Source organism: Thalassophryne amazonica, chromosome 1 (genome assembly GCF_902500255.1).
Source record: "Thalassophryne amazonica chromosome 1, fThaAma1.1, whole genome shotgun sequence".
NCBI lineage: Eukaryota > Metazoa > Chordata > Actinopteri > Batrachoidiformes > Batrachoididae > Thalassophryne > Thalassophryne amazonica.
The window spans coordinates 149,917,963-149,935,451 of record NC_047103.1 but is presented as its reverse complement, the minus strand read 5'-3'; the positions used below and the strand labels follow the sequence as shown (position 1 = coordinate 149,935,451).

General features: G+C 43.4%; 1 protein-coding gene across 1 annotated transcript; it reads left to right on the top strand.

The window, feature by feature from the left end:
• Positions 1–8,221: 8,221 nt before the first annotated feature.
• On the top strand, positions 8,222–17,242 carry LOC117520633 (ly6/PLAUR domain-containing protein 6-like; the record flags this gene model as incomplete). The annotated part of the gene is made up of 3 exons (XM_034181942.1): positions 8,222–8,333; positions 16,400–16,530; positions 16,681–17,242. Coding segments are annotated over 3 exons (435 nt in total), but the record flags the coding sequence as incomplete, so codon positions are not given.
• Positions 17,243–17,489: the final 247 nt, after the last annotated feature.

Below are 17,489 nucleotides of genomic sequence, written 5' to 3'. Positions count from 1 at the left end.
GCAAATTAATGAATCTACTCGCTAAATTATAAAGTAATTAATTATTTGACAATTTAATAGGCAATAAAAAGAGGAACAAAAAGAATTTGCTAGTGTTGATCCATCAACAAATATAACCCCAATTCCAATGAAGTTGGGACATTGTGTAAAATGTAAATAAAAACAGAATACAATGATTTGCAGTTCCTCTTCAACCTATACTCAGTTGAATACACCACAAAGACAAGATATTTAATGTTCAAACTGATAGACTTTATTGTTTTTGTAACAAATATTTGCTCATTTTGAAATGGATGCCTGCAACATGTTCCAAAGAAGCTGGGACAGTGGTATGTTTACCACTGTGTTACATCACCTTTCCTTCTAACAACACTCAATAAGCGTTTGGGAACTGAGGACACATTACATTTACACAGAATGTAGGCACAATAAAATCAATCCACTGGCTGTGCTTGGCACTTTAACAGCTGAACACGCTTGAACACCTCTGTCTCTCCCTCTCTCTGTCTTTGTGTGTCCCACTCCCACTCTCTCCTGCGAGGCATCATTGTAAAGCACTTTGAGCTTCTGATTGAGATGGAAAAGTGCTATTCAGTCAGTTTACACACTTGTCACAACTTCTAAGAAATATATTTGAGTTTATTGACAAAATGTCAAACATGAAACAACACTGAATGTGAAATAATGAATAATAAGTTAAAATCAAAAGCTAAACACAAAGTAAAATTTCTTATTTTAAGTTAAAGTATAAGTTGACCATTTAGCCACCAGATATCTGGATTTTGTCATATGATTTGTACGTTTCATTTTTTAAAATTCTGTTAAATTCTTCTGTTTTTCTTGTTGATTAATGCTGGCAAATTATACAGTATTTTTTGTCTTTCTGGTGCCTGATTCTGTTTTTTTTCTCAGTGTTTAACGTGCAGCTCCATCCAGAGATGGGAGTTGTATCTGTGTTGGCGACCCTCCTGTCCTGTGCACCAACAGCATTTCTTGTATATTCATCCATGAATTGTTCTGTGAATTGTTCTGTAATTTATGTTTGTAGCATGGCCCAAGCAGAGGGTCACCCCTTTGAGTCTGGTCTGCTTGAGGTTTCTTCCTCAGAGGGAGTTTTTCCTTACCACTGTTGCTCTGGGGGTTGGTAAGGTTAGACCTGTGTGAAGCGCCTTGAGGCAATTCTGTTGTGATTTGGCGCTATATAAATGAAAATAAATTGAAATTTAAATTTAAATGAGCATTTGTTATAGGATGTTTATGATTTTATTACTGTTGCTAAAATATTTAGATGTTGTAAGTTTTCGATTCTGTGATTATCTGTTAATTGAAGAGGTTTTTTTTTTTTTAAAATCACTTTACGTGAATATTAATCGTTTTGAATGTCGCACAAATTAAATAATGACGTAGCAGTGACGTCACACCACCTTCCTCTTCCTCAGCCGGAGCGACTCGGATAGTTTCCAATTTTTATCTACAGCGCATTAAAGACTCATTTCTGTGGGATGTGGAGGAACGACAGCCAGTAAGTAGGATTTACGAAATAAACTCCAGTTTAATTTAGGTTTTAAGAGTTTCGAAACGAGGAATATATATATATCATTATGTTCGGGCAATAGGCCCAAAACCAATTTTAAAATTTCTCTATTAAGACATACAAAGGGGGGGGGGGAAAGAACTTTTAGAGGCATAAATTAATTGCAGTAGGTATTAAAAAACAGCCATGCAGAAAAATGCCCTTCTTTGCAAATAAACTGACAGAATGTCTAATTGCCTATAAGCATTAGATTATTTTTATTGTAAAGAAATTGTAAACCAAATTAATACACATATAGCTGGGGTTGTACGTTGTAGCAGTGCCCGATTTACAGTTGTGGAGGCCCAGGGGCAAAGTGAGGTGTGGAGGCCCCTACAGTACGCGCGACCTAACATAACACATTAGTAACAGAACTCGAAAATTAAATTTTGCTTAAAAACATATTATATACAAACACACATATCACTTACAAAACCTAAATCAAAACTCTTCTAGCTTTACGTTTAGAAAAATCAGCCATGTGTTCAAAGTCTATCTCCCTCATGACATCATATTCTATGTTCATGATGGTTAGCTGGTTTAATTTCTCTTGTCCAAGGGATGTTCGCAGCCTGTTCTTAATTAATTTCAATTTACTGAAAGAACGTTCACCACTGCAGTTACTGATCATTAGAACCAGATATATTCTCAGTAACACGTCCACATTTGGGAAAGTGCAGCGAACATCTTTTTCCCATAATAATTTATAAAAGAGGAGCTCTTTCGACACAGTGCTCTCTAAGGCAGCATTGTCAATGAATAATTTGATAAATTCTGCAAAATGGATAAGTTCCATGGATAGGCAGGTCTCCAAATCACAGGGATATACCTGCAATAGCTTCTTTGTAGCCTCCTCAATTTCAGCTGAGTCTGCTGTGTCAAGCCTATGCAAGAAACCAAAGAGATCAGTTACTTTGGCATATGCTTGCAGTCTTTGATTGAGACAGATTATGAGTTTATCACATGCAGGAAACTTTCCACTTTAAACTTTTGTGATGGTGACATTTCTGCCTCAGCTCCATGGCCATAGTCTAATGGGTTTAGCCGCACATTTTGCTTACGGACTCTGGAAGAGGATTGACTGTATGTTGTGCAGCCAGATAACTTACTGTCTTTGTATCAAATATTGGATAAGTAAAGGATCAGCTGAATTGCAGCACTGTGAGAAAGAAACATTGGAGATGTATTCAGCAAGATAGCAATCTGGTATTGTCACTCGCAAGTGTACACCTGGAATGTTCGAAAGGTGCAACCAAAACAGGGAAACTGTGCATCGTACAGGGCTTTGTTTTTCACCTAGTACGGGGAAAGTCTACTGCTTTGCATGTAGAATTATGAATGCAGCAAAAACATCACTCACATTCTATGGGTTCACAGATTGGAAGCATGCCAGCACAAAGCTGGCAGAGCATGAGACTTCACACGACCACGTAAGATGTATAACTGAACTGGCAAAACTGACCAGAGGGGTAGGCAGAATTGACCATGACTTAGAAAAGCAAGCTGTGAATGAGGAACATTACTGGCATCATCTTCTGCAACGACTAGTCAGTGTAATAAAGTTCATATATGAGAGAGGACTAGCCCTTCATGGAGGCAATGAAGATATTGGTTAACCCCACAATGGCAACTACTTGGGCATACTGGAGCTTTCGGCAGAGTATGATGATTTTCTGAAAGAGCATTTACGGAAGTTTGGTGAAAAGAGGACTGGCCATTCAAGTTATTTGTCTTCCACAATATGCAACGAGCTGATTGAGGTGATGGGTAATAAAGTATTGAGTGAAACAATCGCTCGCATTAAGAAATCAAAATACTACTCTATATCCCTTGACTCAACCACTGATGAAAGCCACATTGATCAACTGACATTAATATTTCGCTACATGGAGCAAACAGAGCCTGTTGAAAGATTTTCCCATTCATGCCAAATCAGGGTCACAAAGCCCAAGACATGTTTAATGGCCTGCAGGACTTTCTAAATGCACACAACATTGATATACAAAATTGTAGAGGTCAGTCATATGATAATGCATCTGCAATGAGTGGCATAATGGCCTCCAAGCAAAAGTTGCAACTGAAAACGAGTTGGCATTCTGGATACCCTGTATCGGTCACTCACTAAACCTGGTAGGCCAGGCGGCAGCTGAATGTTGTCCTGCAGCTGTTATGTTTTTTGATTTCCTTGAGAAACTCTATACACTTTTCACTTCATCTACACATCGTTATGAAATACTCAAGGATGCTCTCCACTCACTGAAATCAGAACAGTCACACCAGTCTCAGCCACCTACATTGCCAAAACGTGTGACAACTACTTGCTGGTCCTGCAGGGCAGATGCCACAAAAGCTCTTGCCAATGGATATTCAGCATTTGTTGATGCTTTGCAGAAACTAGCAGAAGACCAACAGGAAGCGGATAAGAGCCTTTGTTGAAGACAGACAAAATGCATTCAACAAATATGAAGCTGAAGGCAGTAAGTTATCTGGCTGCACAATCTATCTATCAATCTATCTATCACAGGCAGGAAACTTTCCACTTTAAACTTTTGTGATGGTGACATTTCTGCCTCAGCTCCATGGCCATAGTCTAATGGGTTTAGCCGCACATTTTGCTTACGGACTCTGGAAGAGGATTGACTGTATGTTGTGCAGCCAGATAACTTACTGCCTTCAGCTTCATATTTGTTGAATGCATTTTGTCTGTCTTCAACAAAGGCTCTCAATGACTGTAATGCAGCAACACCATTGTTCAGATCCAGTGTTGCACTCTGAAGGGTCTGACTGGTTCCAGCAAATCTATTGAGAATTTCATTCCAGAAGACACAGTATATCCCAGTTTCCAGTTGCAGCATTTCATCAAGAAGACCTTTGCTCTCAGATCTTGTCTTATCAGGTTTAGTGAGTGACCCATACAGGGTATCCAGAATGCCAACTCGTTTTCAGTTGCAACTTTTGCTTGGAGGCCATTATGCCACTCATTGCAGATGCATTATCATATGACTGACCTCTACAATTTTGTATATCAATGTTGTGTGCATTTAGAAAGGAAGCGGATAAGACAAGATCTGAGAGCAAAGGTCTTCTTGATGAAATGCTGCAACTGGAAACTGGGATATACTGTGTCTTCTGGAATGAAATTCTCAATAGATTTGCTGGAACCAGTCAGACCCTTCAGAGTGCAACACTGGATCTGAACAATGGTGTTGCTGCATTACAGTCATTGAGAGCCTTTGTTGAAGACAGACAAAATGCATTCAACAAATATGAAGCTGAAGGCAGTAAGTTATCTGGCTGCACAACATACAGTCAATCCTCTTCCAGAGTCCGTAAGCAAAATGTGCGGCTAAACCCATTAGACTATGGCCATGGAGCTGAGGCAGAAATGTCACCATCACAAAAGTTTAAAGTGGAAAGTTTCCTGCCTGTGATAGATAGATTGATAGATAGATTGTGCAGCCAGATAACTTACTGCCTTCAGCTTCATATTTGTTGAATGCATTTTGTCTGTCTTCAACAAAGGCTCTTATCCGCTTCCTGTTGGTCTTCTGCTAGTTTCTGCAAAGCATCAACAAATGCTGAATATCCATTGGCAAGAGCTTTTGTGGCATCTGCCCTGCAGGACCAGCAAGTAGTTGTCACACATTTTGGCAATGTAGGTGGCTGAGACTGGTGTGACTGTTCTGATTTCAGTGAGTGGAGAGCATCCTTGAGTATTTCATAACGATGTGTAGATGAAGTGAAAAATGTATAGAGTTTCTCAAGGAAATCAAAAAACATAACAGCTGCAGGACAACATTCAGCTGCCGCCTGGCCTACCAGGTTTAGTGAGTGACCGATACAGGGTATCCAGAATGCCAACTCGTTTTCAGTTGCAACTTTTGCTTGGAGGCCATTATGCCACTCATTGCAGATGCATTATCATATGACTGACCTCTACAATTTTGTATATCAATGTTGCGTGCATTTAGAAAGTCCTGCAGGCCATTAAACATGTCTTGGGCTTTGTGACCCTGATTTGGCATGAATGGGAAAATCTTTCAACAGGCTCTGTTTGCTCCATGTAGCGAAATATTAATGTCAGTTGATCAATGTGGCTTTCATCAGTGGTTGAGTCAAGGGATATAGAGTAGTATTTTGATTTCTTAATGCGAGCGATTGTTTCACTCAATACTTTATTACCCATCACCTCAATCAGCTCGTTGCATATTGTGGAAGACAAATAACTTGAATGGCCAGTCCTCTTTTCACCAAACTTCCGTAAATGCTCTTTCAGAAAATCATCATACTCTGCCGAAAGCTCCAGTATGCCCAAGTAGTTGCCATTGTGGGGTTAACCAATATCTTCATTGCCTCCATGAAGGGCTAGTCCTCTCTCATATATGAACTTTATTACACTGACTAGTCATTGCAGAAGATGATGCCAGTAATGTTCCTCATTCACAGCTTGCTTTTCTAAGTCATGGTCAATTCTGCCTACCCCTCTGGTCAGTTTTGCCAGTTCAGTTATACATCTTACGTGGTCGTGTGAAGTCTCATGCTCTGCCAGCTTTGTGCTGGCATGCTTCCAATCTGTGAACCCATAGAATGTGAGTGATGTTTTTGCTGCATTCATAATTCTACATGCAAAGCAGTAGACTTTCCCCGTACTAGGTGAAAAACAAAGCCCTGTACGATGCACAGTTTCCCTGTTTTGGTTGCACCTTTCGAACATTCCAGGTGTACACTTGCGAGTGACAATACCAGATTGCTATCTTGCTGAATACATCTCCAATGTTTCTTTCTCACAGTGCTGCAATTCAGCTGATCCTTTACTTATCCAATATTTGATACAAAGGCAGTAAGTTATCTGGCTGCACAACATACAGTCAATCCTCTTCCAGAGTCCGTAAGCAAAATGTGCGGCTAAACCCATTAGACTATGGCCATGGAGCTGAGGCAGAAATGTCACCATCACAAAAGTTTAAAGTGGAAAGTTTCCTGCCTGTGATAGATAAACTCATAATCTGTCTCAATCAAAGACTGCAAGCATATGCCAAAGTAACTGATCTCTTTGGTTTCTTGCATAGGCTTGACACAGCAGACTCAGCTGAAATTGAGGAGGCTACAAAGAAGCTATTGCAGGTATATCCTGGTGATTTGGAGACCTGCCTATCCATGGAACTTATCCATTTTGCAGAATTTATCAAATTATTCATTGACAATGCTGCCTTAGAGAGCACTGTGTCGAAAGAGCTCCTCTTTTATAAATTATTATGGGAAAAAGATGTTCGCTGCACTTTCCCAAATATATATATATATATATATATATATATATATATATATATATATATATATATATATATATATATATATATATATATATATATATATTTTTTATTTTTTTTTTTTATTCAGCAATGTTTTTAATATACTATTTGATGTCCAAGTGAAAACACATTTCCAGGCTTTTAAACTGAACAAAAATATGGTGGTATACTCTCTCAACTCCTTATAAATTGAACCAAGTTTTAAAAAAACAAAAGGTGTTCAAAGATTTGGAAATGTTCTTGCATCATCTTGCGTAAGGACAAGTTTTGTGTTTTATATGTTTATTTAATTTTCATTATGTTGGCTTTTTTTAAAATTCACATGAAGCCTGAAGTTATTTTGATATGATGTCATAAAAAGTAACATGATAATATTGCAGGGGAATGCAACTTTTTGCACAACAATATTTCAACAGTTCAGAACTACATATAGGGATTCAGTTTAGTGGCATTAATTCTGACATTTCCTTTGCGGTCGTCATGTATCACTGATAGTTTCGTTACAAAAGCAGCCGTGTTATTATCTCAAAGCACTTCCTGGACTCAAAAAATTGTTTGTTTGAGGTACTCTTTGGATGGGATACTTTATAGAAACAACCAAAAATAACTCCAAGACACTCTCATAACAAAAAAGTTTAAAAGCTTTTATAAAGGCTTTTTAACATCTTTTAACATCTAAATAGCGCCGTCTCCTCCCGCACGACTCTGAAGGCAAGACATATGACCAGTTATATTTCTTATTGTGTCAGACATTGAGTCCACCATGATTTGACAAAACACCTGACAATTCATGCTTTCTCCAGACTGTCAGGTTGTCCACAGTGTATGCATTCTTTGCTTGCTCCCTTGAAAAAAAATTACCAAGCACTCGAGCGAGGATATCATGCCATCATTATTTTATACTGCTCTCTGTGCCAGGTATGGTACTTCCAATTGGATTGTCAACAGGATTCAGTGCTGTTAGGTGCACCAGCATACAAGTTACATGCATGAATTATAAGAAAGTTTAATTTTTTCAAAGTGTTTGACTCAGTCTATGATACTGCTCTTTTAGACTTCCAGAGAATTTGTAGGATCCCCAATAAGATGCTGGATATTATGATCATCAGTTGTGCAGATTGACTGATTATCTAGAAAACTAAAGCCTTTTATGAAAGAAGCAAATCAGTCTTCTTTTAAATGTGGAAGTAATTAGACTTACATGCTGCAGAAAATTTGATCTATCCATTGAAATATGCAACTGTGTACTTTCAGAAAGGTTTTTTCCTCACACGTTGCCAATATGAGGTTCAAAGTAAGTGTCCTAAAATGGAAGGTTGCCTGCCTGAAGGGTGCCTGATTTTCCTCCACAGCTACACCTCATCCAGGTGGCTTTAAGTGCTTCACATGTGAAGACGTGGAAGATAATTATGAGTGTAATCACTGGGCACCAGACGTGTACTGCCCAAAAGGTATGTGTATGTATGGTTTTCCAGATATGGAGCTCCTTCCTTCACAAAACCTTAAGGTTTTTTTTTAATAGCTTAGCATTTAATACTGACCCACACATTTTTATCATGCCTGTTGAACCCACTGACAGATCATCAGATGGGATACAAAGCAGTTCCATGTTGTGCAGTGCATCCAGAAAGTATTCACAGCGCTTCACTTTTTCCACATTTTGTTATGGTACAACCTTATTCCAAAATGGAGTAAATTCATTTTTCCCCTCAAAATTCTACTCACAACAACCCATAATGACAACATGAACAAAGTTTGTTTTTCTTCACAGTTATTAAAAATAAGGAACCAAGAAATTACATGGACATAAGTATTCGACATAAGTATTCACACCCTTTGCTCAATGCGCTGTTGATGCATCTTAAGTAAATTCATTTTTTCCTTCAAAATTCTACTCACAACACCCCATAATGACAACATGAATTTTTTTTTATTTTTTTGCAAATTCATTAAAAATAATAATAAAAAAAAACCCTAAGAAATCACGTGTGCATAAGTATTCACACCCTTTGCTTAATACTTTGTTGATGCACCTTTGGCAGCAATTACAGCTTCAAGTCTTCTTGAATATGATACCACAAGGTTGGTCCACCTATTTTTGGGCAGTTTTGCCCATTCCTCACAGCAACTCAAGCTCCATCATGTTGGATGGAGAGCACCGGTGCACAGCCATTTTCAGATCTCTCCAGAGATGTTCAATCGGATTTAGGTCTGGGCTCTGGCTAGGCCACTCAAGGACATTCACAGAGTTGTCCTGAAGCCACTCCTTTGATATCTTGGCTGTGTGCTTAGGGTCATTGTCCTGCTGAAAGATGAACTGTCACCCCAGTCTGAGGTCAAGAGCGCTCTGGAGCAGGTTTACATCCAGGATGTCTCTGAACCTTGTTGCATTCATCTTTCCCTTAATCCTGACTAGTCTCCCAGTTCCTGCTGCTGAAAAACATCCCCACAGCATGATGCTGCCATCACCATGCTTCACTGTAGGGATGGAGCCTGGTTTCCTCCAAACATGACGTTTGGCATTCAAGCCAACGAGTTCAATCTTTGTCTCATCAGAACAGAGAATTTTGTTTCTGATAGTCTGAGAGTCCTTCAGGTGTCTTTTGGCAAACTCTAGGTGGGCTGCCATGTGCCTTTTACTAAGGAGTGGCTTCCGTCTGGCCACTCTGCCATACATGCCTGATTGGTGGATTGCTGCAGAGATGGTGGTCCTTCTGGAAGGTTCTCCTGTCTCCACAGAGGAACACTGGAGCACTGACAGTGACCATCAAGTTCTTGGTCACCTCCTTGACTAAGGGCCTTCTTCCTTGATTGCTCAATTTAGATGGGCAGCCAGCTCTAGGAAGAGTCCTGGTGGATCCGACCTTCTTCCATTTATGGATGGTGGAGGCTACTGTGCTCATTGGGACCTTCAAAGCAGCAGAAATGTTTCTGTACACTTTCCCAGATTTGTGCCTCGAGACAATCCTGTCTCAGAGGACTACAGAAAATTCCTTTGACTTCATGCTTGGTTTGTGCTCTGACATGCACTGTCAACTGTGGGACCTTATATGTAGACAGGTGTGTGCCTTTCCATACCATGTCCAGACAACTGAATTTACTCCAGGTGGACTCCAATTAAGCTGTAGAAACATCTTAAGGATGATCAGTGGAAACGAGATGCACCTCAGCTCAATTTTGAGCTTCATGACAAAGGCTGTGAACACTTAAGCCTGCATCCCACTGAATAATAAAGCCATGAATAATGAGCCATGTATGGATATGCCAGAAATTTCAGTGATTATTTGAATAATGATCCACATATAAAATCTATCATATATCCGCTGCGAAGAAGCCTCTATGTGCCTCTAAGTACCTCGCATGTGCCAGGTATCAGCCACAACTGACCTGTCATTTGAGCCTCGTCTAGCCTCGAATGGCTCGTGTTGCTGCATATGATCCACATCAAGCCACATATGATCCATGTATCCATCTATCCATCCATCCATTTTCTTCCGCTTTATCCGGAGTCGGGTCGCGGGGGCAGCAGCTCACGCAAAGCCGCCCAGACCTCCCAATCCACACACACCTCCCCCAGCTCCTCCGGGGGAACCCCAAGGCGTTCCCAAGCCAGCCAAGAGATGTAATCCTTCCAGCGTGTCCTGGGTCTTCCCGGGGCCTCCTCCCAATGGGACGTGCCCGGAACACCTCTCCAGCAAGGCGTCCAGGGGGCATCCGGAAAAGATGCCCGAGCCACCTCAACTGACTCCTTTCGACGTGGAGGAGCAGCGGCTCGACTCCGAGCTCCTCCCGAGTGACCGAGCCCCTCACCCTATCTCTAAGGGAGCGCCCAGCCACCCTGCGGAGGAAACTCATCTTGGCTGCTTGTACCTGCGATCTCGTTCTTTCGGTCATGAGCCAAATCTCATGACCATAGGTGAGGATCGGAACATAGATCGATTGGTAAATTGAGAGCTTTGCCCACCTACTCAGCTCTCTCTTCACCACGACGGTCCGATACAGCGACCGCATCACTGCAGACGCTGCACCGATCCGTCTATCGATCTCACGCTCCATCCGTCCCCCACTCGTGAACCCCGAGATACTTAAACTCCTCCACTTGAGGCAAGGACACTCCACCGACCTGAAGAGGGCAAAGCACCTTTTTCCGGTCGAGAACCATGGCCTCGGATTTGGAGGTGCTGATTTTCATCCCGGACGCCTCACACTCAGCTGCAAACCGTCCCAGTGCACGCTGAAGGTCCTGATTTGACGAAGCCAACAGAACCACATCGTCCGCAAACAGCAGCGATGAGATTCTGTGGTTCCCAAACTGGACCCCCTCTACACCCTGGCTGCGCCTAGAAATTCTGTCCATAAAAATAATGAACAGAACCGGTGACAAAGGGCAGTCCTGGCGGAGGCCAACGTGCACTGGAAACAGGTTTGACTTACTACTGGCAATGCCAACCAAGCTCCTGCTGCGGTCGTACAGGGACCGGATAGCCCTTAGCAAAGGACCCCGGACCCCGTACTCCTGGAGCACTCTCCACAGGGTGCCCCGAGGGACACGGTCGAACGCCTTCTCCAGATCCACCAAACACATGTGGACTGGTTGGGCGAACTCCCATGAACCCTCGAGCACCCGATGGAGCGTGTAGAGCTGGTCCAGTGTGCTGCGACCAGGACGAAAACCACACTGCTCCTCCTGAATCCGAGGTTCGACCATCGGTCGAATTCTCCTTTCCAGTACTCTGGAATAGACCTTACTGGGGAGGCTGAGGAGTGTGATCCCCCTATAGTTGGAACACACCCTCCGGTCCCCCTTCTTAAACAGAAGGACCACCACCCCGGTCTGCCAATCCAGAGGCACTGTCCCCGATCGCCACGCGATGTTGCAGAGGCGTGTCAGCCAAGACAGTCCCACAACATCCAGAGACTTAAGGTACTCAGGATGGATTTCATCCACCCCAGGAGCCTTGCCACCGAGGAGACTTCTGCCTGGGTAATGGATGAGTCCGCCTCTGGGTCCCCAGTCTCTGCTTCCTCTTCGGAAGACGTGATGATGGGATTGAGGAGATCCTCGAAGTACTCCTTCCACCGCCCGACAACATCCCCAGTCAGGGTCAACAGCTCCCCACCGGCACCGTAAACAGTGCCGGTGGAGAGCTGCTTCCGCCTCCTGAGGTGTCGGACGGTTTGCCAGAATCTCTTCGAGGCCGACCGATAGTCCTCCTCCATAGCCTCCCCGAACTCCTCCCAGACCCGAGTTTTTGCCTCTGCGACCGCACGGGCTGCGGCACGCTTGGCCTGCCGGTACCTGTCAGCTGCCTCTGGGGTCCCACCTACCAACAAAGATAAGTAGGACTCCTTCTTCAGCTTGACGGCATCCCTTACTTCCGGTGTCCACCACCGGGTTCGGGGATTGCCGCCGCGACAGGCACCAGAGACCTTGCGACCACAGCTACGAGTGGCCGCATCAACAATGGAGGTGGGGAACATGGTCCACTCGGACTCCATGTCTCCAACCTCCCCCAGGATCTGGGAGAAGCTCTCCCAGAGGTGGGAGTTGAAGACCTCCCTGACAGAGGGTTCCGCCAGTCGTTCCCAGCAGACCCTCGCGATACGTTTGGGCCTGCCAGGTCTGACCGGCTTCCTTCCCTCCCAGCGGATCCAACTCACCACCAGGTGGTGATCGGTCGACAGCTCTGCCACTCTCTTTACTCGAGTGTCCGAGACACGTGGCCGAAGGACAGATGATATGACTACAAAGTCGATCATCGACCTCCAGCTCAGGGTGTCCTGGTGCCACGTGCACTTATGGACACCCTTGTGCTGGAACATGGTGTTCGTGATGGACAAACTGTGACTAGCACAGAAGTCCAACAACTGAACACCACTCGGGTTCAGATTGGGGAGGCCGTGCTTCCCGATCACCCCCCTCCAGGTCTCACTGTCGCCGCCCACGTAGGCGTTGAAATCCCCCAGGAGAACAATGGAGTCCCCAGTCAGAGCGCTATCTAGTACCCCTCCCAGGGACTCCAGGAAGGTCGGGTACTCTGCACTGCCGCTCGGCCCATAGGCCGAGACAACAGTGAGAGACCTGTCCCCGACCCGAAGGCGTAGGGACGCGACCCTCTCGTTCACTGGCGTGAACTCCAACACATGTCAACTGAGCTGGGGAGCAATAAGCAATACAACCCCAGCTCTCCGCCTCTCCCCGTGGGCAATGCCAGAAAAATGAAGCGTCCAGCCCCTCTCCAGGAGTTGGGTACCAGAGCCCATGCTGTGCATGGAGGTGAGCCCAACTATCTCTAGTCGGTATCTCTCAACCTCCCGCACAAGCTCAGGCTCCTTGCCCCCCAGCGAGGTGACATTCCACGTCCCAACAGCCAGGGGCTGTGAGCATGGACCGGGCAGCCGGGCCACCCGCCCTCAACCGCCACCCAATCCTCTCTGCACCCGACCCCCATGGCCCCCTCTGCAGGTGGTGAACCCACAGGAGGGCGGGCCCACGTTGCTCCTTCGGGCTGAGCCCGGCCGGGCCCCATGGGCTAGGGCCCGACCACCAGGCGCTCGCGCGTGAGCCCCAACCCCAGGCCTGGCTCCAGGGTGGGACCCCGGCTCCGCCACACCGGGCGACGTCTCGGTCCTTGATCTTTCACTTGTCATGGAGGTTCTGAGCTGCCCTTAGTCTGACCCATCAACTAGGACCTGTTTGCCTTGGGAGACCCTGCAGGGAGCACAAAGCCCCCGACAACATAGCTCCTAGGATCATCCGGGTACACAAACTCCCCCACCACGATAAGGTGGCAGCTAGAGGGGAGATGATCCATGTAGCACCATGTAAAGTGACATTGGTGCACGTTTAGGCATGGGTTTGGTCCAACCCTCCAGCCCTCCCACGCTTGTCCCTTTAAAGTGTGGGTTGTCAATTCACAGCATCTAGTCAAGACCAGTGATCCAGCTTTTAACTTTGTGTTCATCCATTATTGTCTGCAAAATCACTCTTTTGCGTGCTCGTGTTCTGCTTAAATGCTCCTCTTCATTTTGACACCAGTGATCCAACTTTTAACTTTGTGTTCATTCGTTATTGTCTGCAAAATCGCTCTTTTGCGTGCTCGTGTTCTGCGTAAATGTTTGTCTTGAATGTGAGTCATTGCGTCAGCGTGCACATAACGTGCCTCATCTGATCCATTATAACAAAATGTTAAATCTATCATAAACATACTTTTACAGTTACTTATAAAGAAGGAATGAACATGCAACTGTTTTACCAAGCTATTACAAATAATTACCTTTCCAAATACGTTCTCCACCTCATAGAGCAGGAGAAAGAGAGGAAAAAAAGGGTCCAGGTGGAACAGTCCTCTGTGATTCCAGAAGCGATTAGAGGTGTTTTCAACTGCCAAACTGTGACAGAAAATGATTAATCCACTACAAAATAATAATTTTTTATACAGTGCACAAAGCAGGTGGGATTGTCACAACAAAGTGCGCGAGACGGAGGAGCCAAAATAGCCAGTCCTGTCCTCGTAGCCACCAGGTACTCTAATAATGGGCTTTCATCAGCCTTGTTCTCACCACAAACATGCCTCTAAAATCCTTGTTTGTCCTCGTATTACCTTGTGCACAATCTGCCCCATGCTGTTGTTGCTAAATTTTGAACTTCTTGAAATTAGCGCCATGCTCAGCGATGAACCTCGTTAGCTGAATATTCTGCCTCTAAGCACCACTGTTCTTACATGTTTGTTGAATAACTGGACTCGTACCAAAAAAAAATTGCTATGTGCCTCATTATTCATCATTCATTATTCTGTGGGAACAGGGCTTTATGTACATGTGATTTCTTAGGGGTTTTTTTTTCATAAATTTGCAAAAATCTAAAAAAGAAAAAACTTTCTTCACATTGTCATTATGGGGTATTGTGTGTAGAATTTTGAGGGGGGAAAATAATTCAATCCATTTTGGAATAAGGCTGTAACATAACAAAATGTTGAGAAAGTGAAGTGCTGTGAATACTTTCCAGATGCACTGTAGTAGATGAGGCAACACCCACAGCAGCACCTGCTCTCAAAGTTTAACTAACACCACGATCCAACCCTCACCTACAGTTTCTAACTTTGAGTAATGACTTAAAGAACAATACTTCCAATACTGGCAGCCGGAATGATTTTACTTTCCAGGGTAGAGGTTATACTCTTCAGAGCATAACATTTTCTTCTTTTTGAGCAGGCAGCTCAGTGGAGAAGGAGCTGGGCTAACAATACACCTGGGTTTGATTCCCACTCACACTAGCTGTGTTTATACTTGGACAAGACACTGTTTCAGTCCATCCACCTGTAAATGGGTATCAGCCTTTGCTTGGAAAGTAACCTAATTCAGACTGATGTCCCCCTATGGAATCTGGAGGAATAGCACAGCTACCAAAGCGCCCCAGAGCCTATACAAGACTCAGGGCCTAATCCTTGACTGGCTAAATCTTTAAGCCCAGTTATTATTTGCACTGAACTTCATATTTTTTCTTGTCAAACATGTAACTGGATGGAAAAAAAACAAAAGAAAAAAACCTTCTTATCACACAGGATAAGAATCTACAATACAGGACACAACACAGTTTGAGCAGATGAGGTGGATATTTACAGTGCAAATACAAAACCATTCCAATGTGGCATTCAGGGGGAAGGCAAACACCTTAGTACCCAAACGTGGGGTCCAGGTCCCCCTTAGGGAGATACCAAAGATCACAGGGGGTGCCTGAGGTTTCATCTGCTCTGATATGATCAAAATTAAAATTTCACATTTTAAATCTAGTCATAACTTAGTCATACATTTATTTGACCCTCAAAATGTATTAAAAAGATAAACCAAAGAGAAAAGGGGAGCAACGTATGATGTCAGTTGTTTTCCCAATCATTTAATTCTTTTTTTTTTTTTTTTTTTTTGGTGGGGAGCAGGCTCACGCACTTTCTTAAGTACAATTAGGAGGGTTCCACAGAAAATAAGTTTGGAGCCACTGGGCAAACAGTTACGAAGAATAACAGAGGAACAATCGTGAAGTGGTCAAATAGTGATAAGAAACCAAACCAGGAAGTTGAAAGAAATTGATGGGGGAACATCAAAGAACACTCCACTCAGGAGCAGACAGAGGCACAATAATATAATGATCTGGCGAGGATGGAGTGAAAAACCAGGAACTAATGTAAAACAAGTAATGAAAGAAAACACGACACGTGTTATTCTGTGCATGAACAACGCAAAGATGCGCGCCCACACAGGTGACACTGCAACTCAGGGAGACCAGGCGGCTGCACAACACCAGGGGAAACAGTTGCGTCCCCATTCCCAGCTTCACGTTGGGGTGGAGTACAGGACTGTAAAACAGGAAAATGATCAAATCTTAGTTTGGGTCAAAGATGTGTCTGTAGCTTTTGCTGCATTAGTTTTAGGTGGCATAAACCAATAATTGTTTAGTAAAATGCCTCCAAATAACAGTAGCATTCATCAAATTTGATTGGACTTGTGCTGCATCTTCCAGATTCCAGGTACTGCTACACATTCCACATGATGGACACCCAGTGGAACAGCGTGTCTGTCACCAAGCGCTGTGCGGCCCTCGCTGACTGTCAGATTTCTGGCTGTGCTGATGTCAGTGATAATGGCTATCACGTATTCAAATCCAATCTCATTTTGTCTAATCTGGATTGAGATTTTATGAGAATTATGGAATTAAAAATCAAACCCAAGTGTAAAGCCTTACATAGGAGGATTTATGTTAGGTGCAAAATCTGTAACTGACATTTAACTCTCTACTCTCAGGGCTGCTCATCTTACTGTGAAGGTAACATCTGCAACTTGCTGGTGCAGAGGAATGAAAGCAACGCCATTTTCTCCACGTCTCCTCCTCTAGTCAACTTGAGCAGAAAGCTTCTTCCTGCAATGATGACCTGCATCATCAGCAGCGTTATCACAGTGAATCATACAGCAAAGACAAGCATTTGTGGAACATAGTACAGGTTACTTCCCAGCTGAGGCTGGTGCCCATTTTACAGCTGGGTAGACTGACACAATGCAGATTAAGTGTCTTGTCCAAGGACACAGGTAACACAAGTGGGATTCAAATCCAGGTCAGCATTATTGACAGGCCAGCTCCTTATCCACTCAGCTACCTGCACTGATAAGCAATATTGTCACCAGTCTGTAATTTACTTATGTAAACATACATACAAAAGGGACAGAATGATAAATGATTAGAGCAGGCACCCCTCAAAAACTGCATGACCATGCAGAACTTATTCTTGTGGGACGACAACTTCAGCATTGGCTCTATTAACTGTACATTCACTTGGGTTGAGGTCAGATAGCTAACTTGCCTGTTACAGAACATTCCAATTTCATATATATTTTACTTTCTTTTTATTGCATTGCAGTCAAAGGATATTATCCTGCATAATGCTCTCAAATATGAAAGAAATGTGATTTTTTTGACAGAGTTATGAATTTTTGAAAATCCATTCAATGTTAAAGATAGGGATTTTTCCTGACTTTGCCCTTTGACCTTGAAAATTGAATCAGTTCTTGCCTATCCATATATGAATCTTCAGAAAAAATTTGTAACTTTATATGAT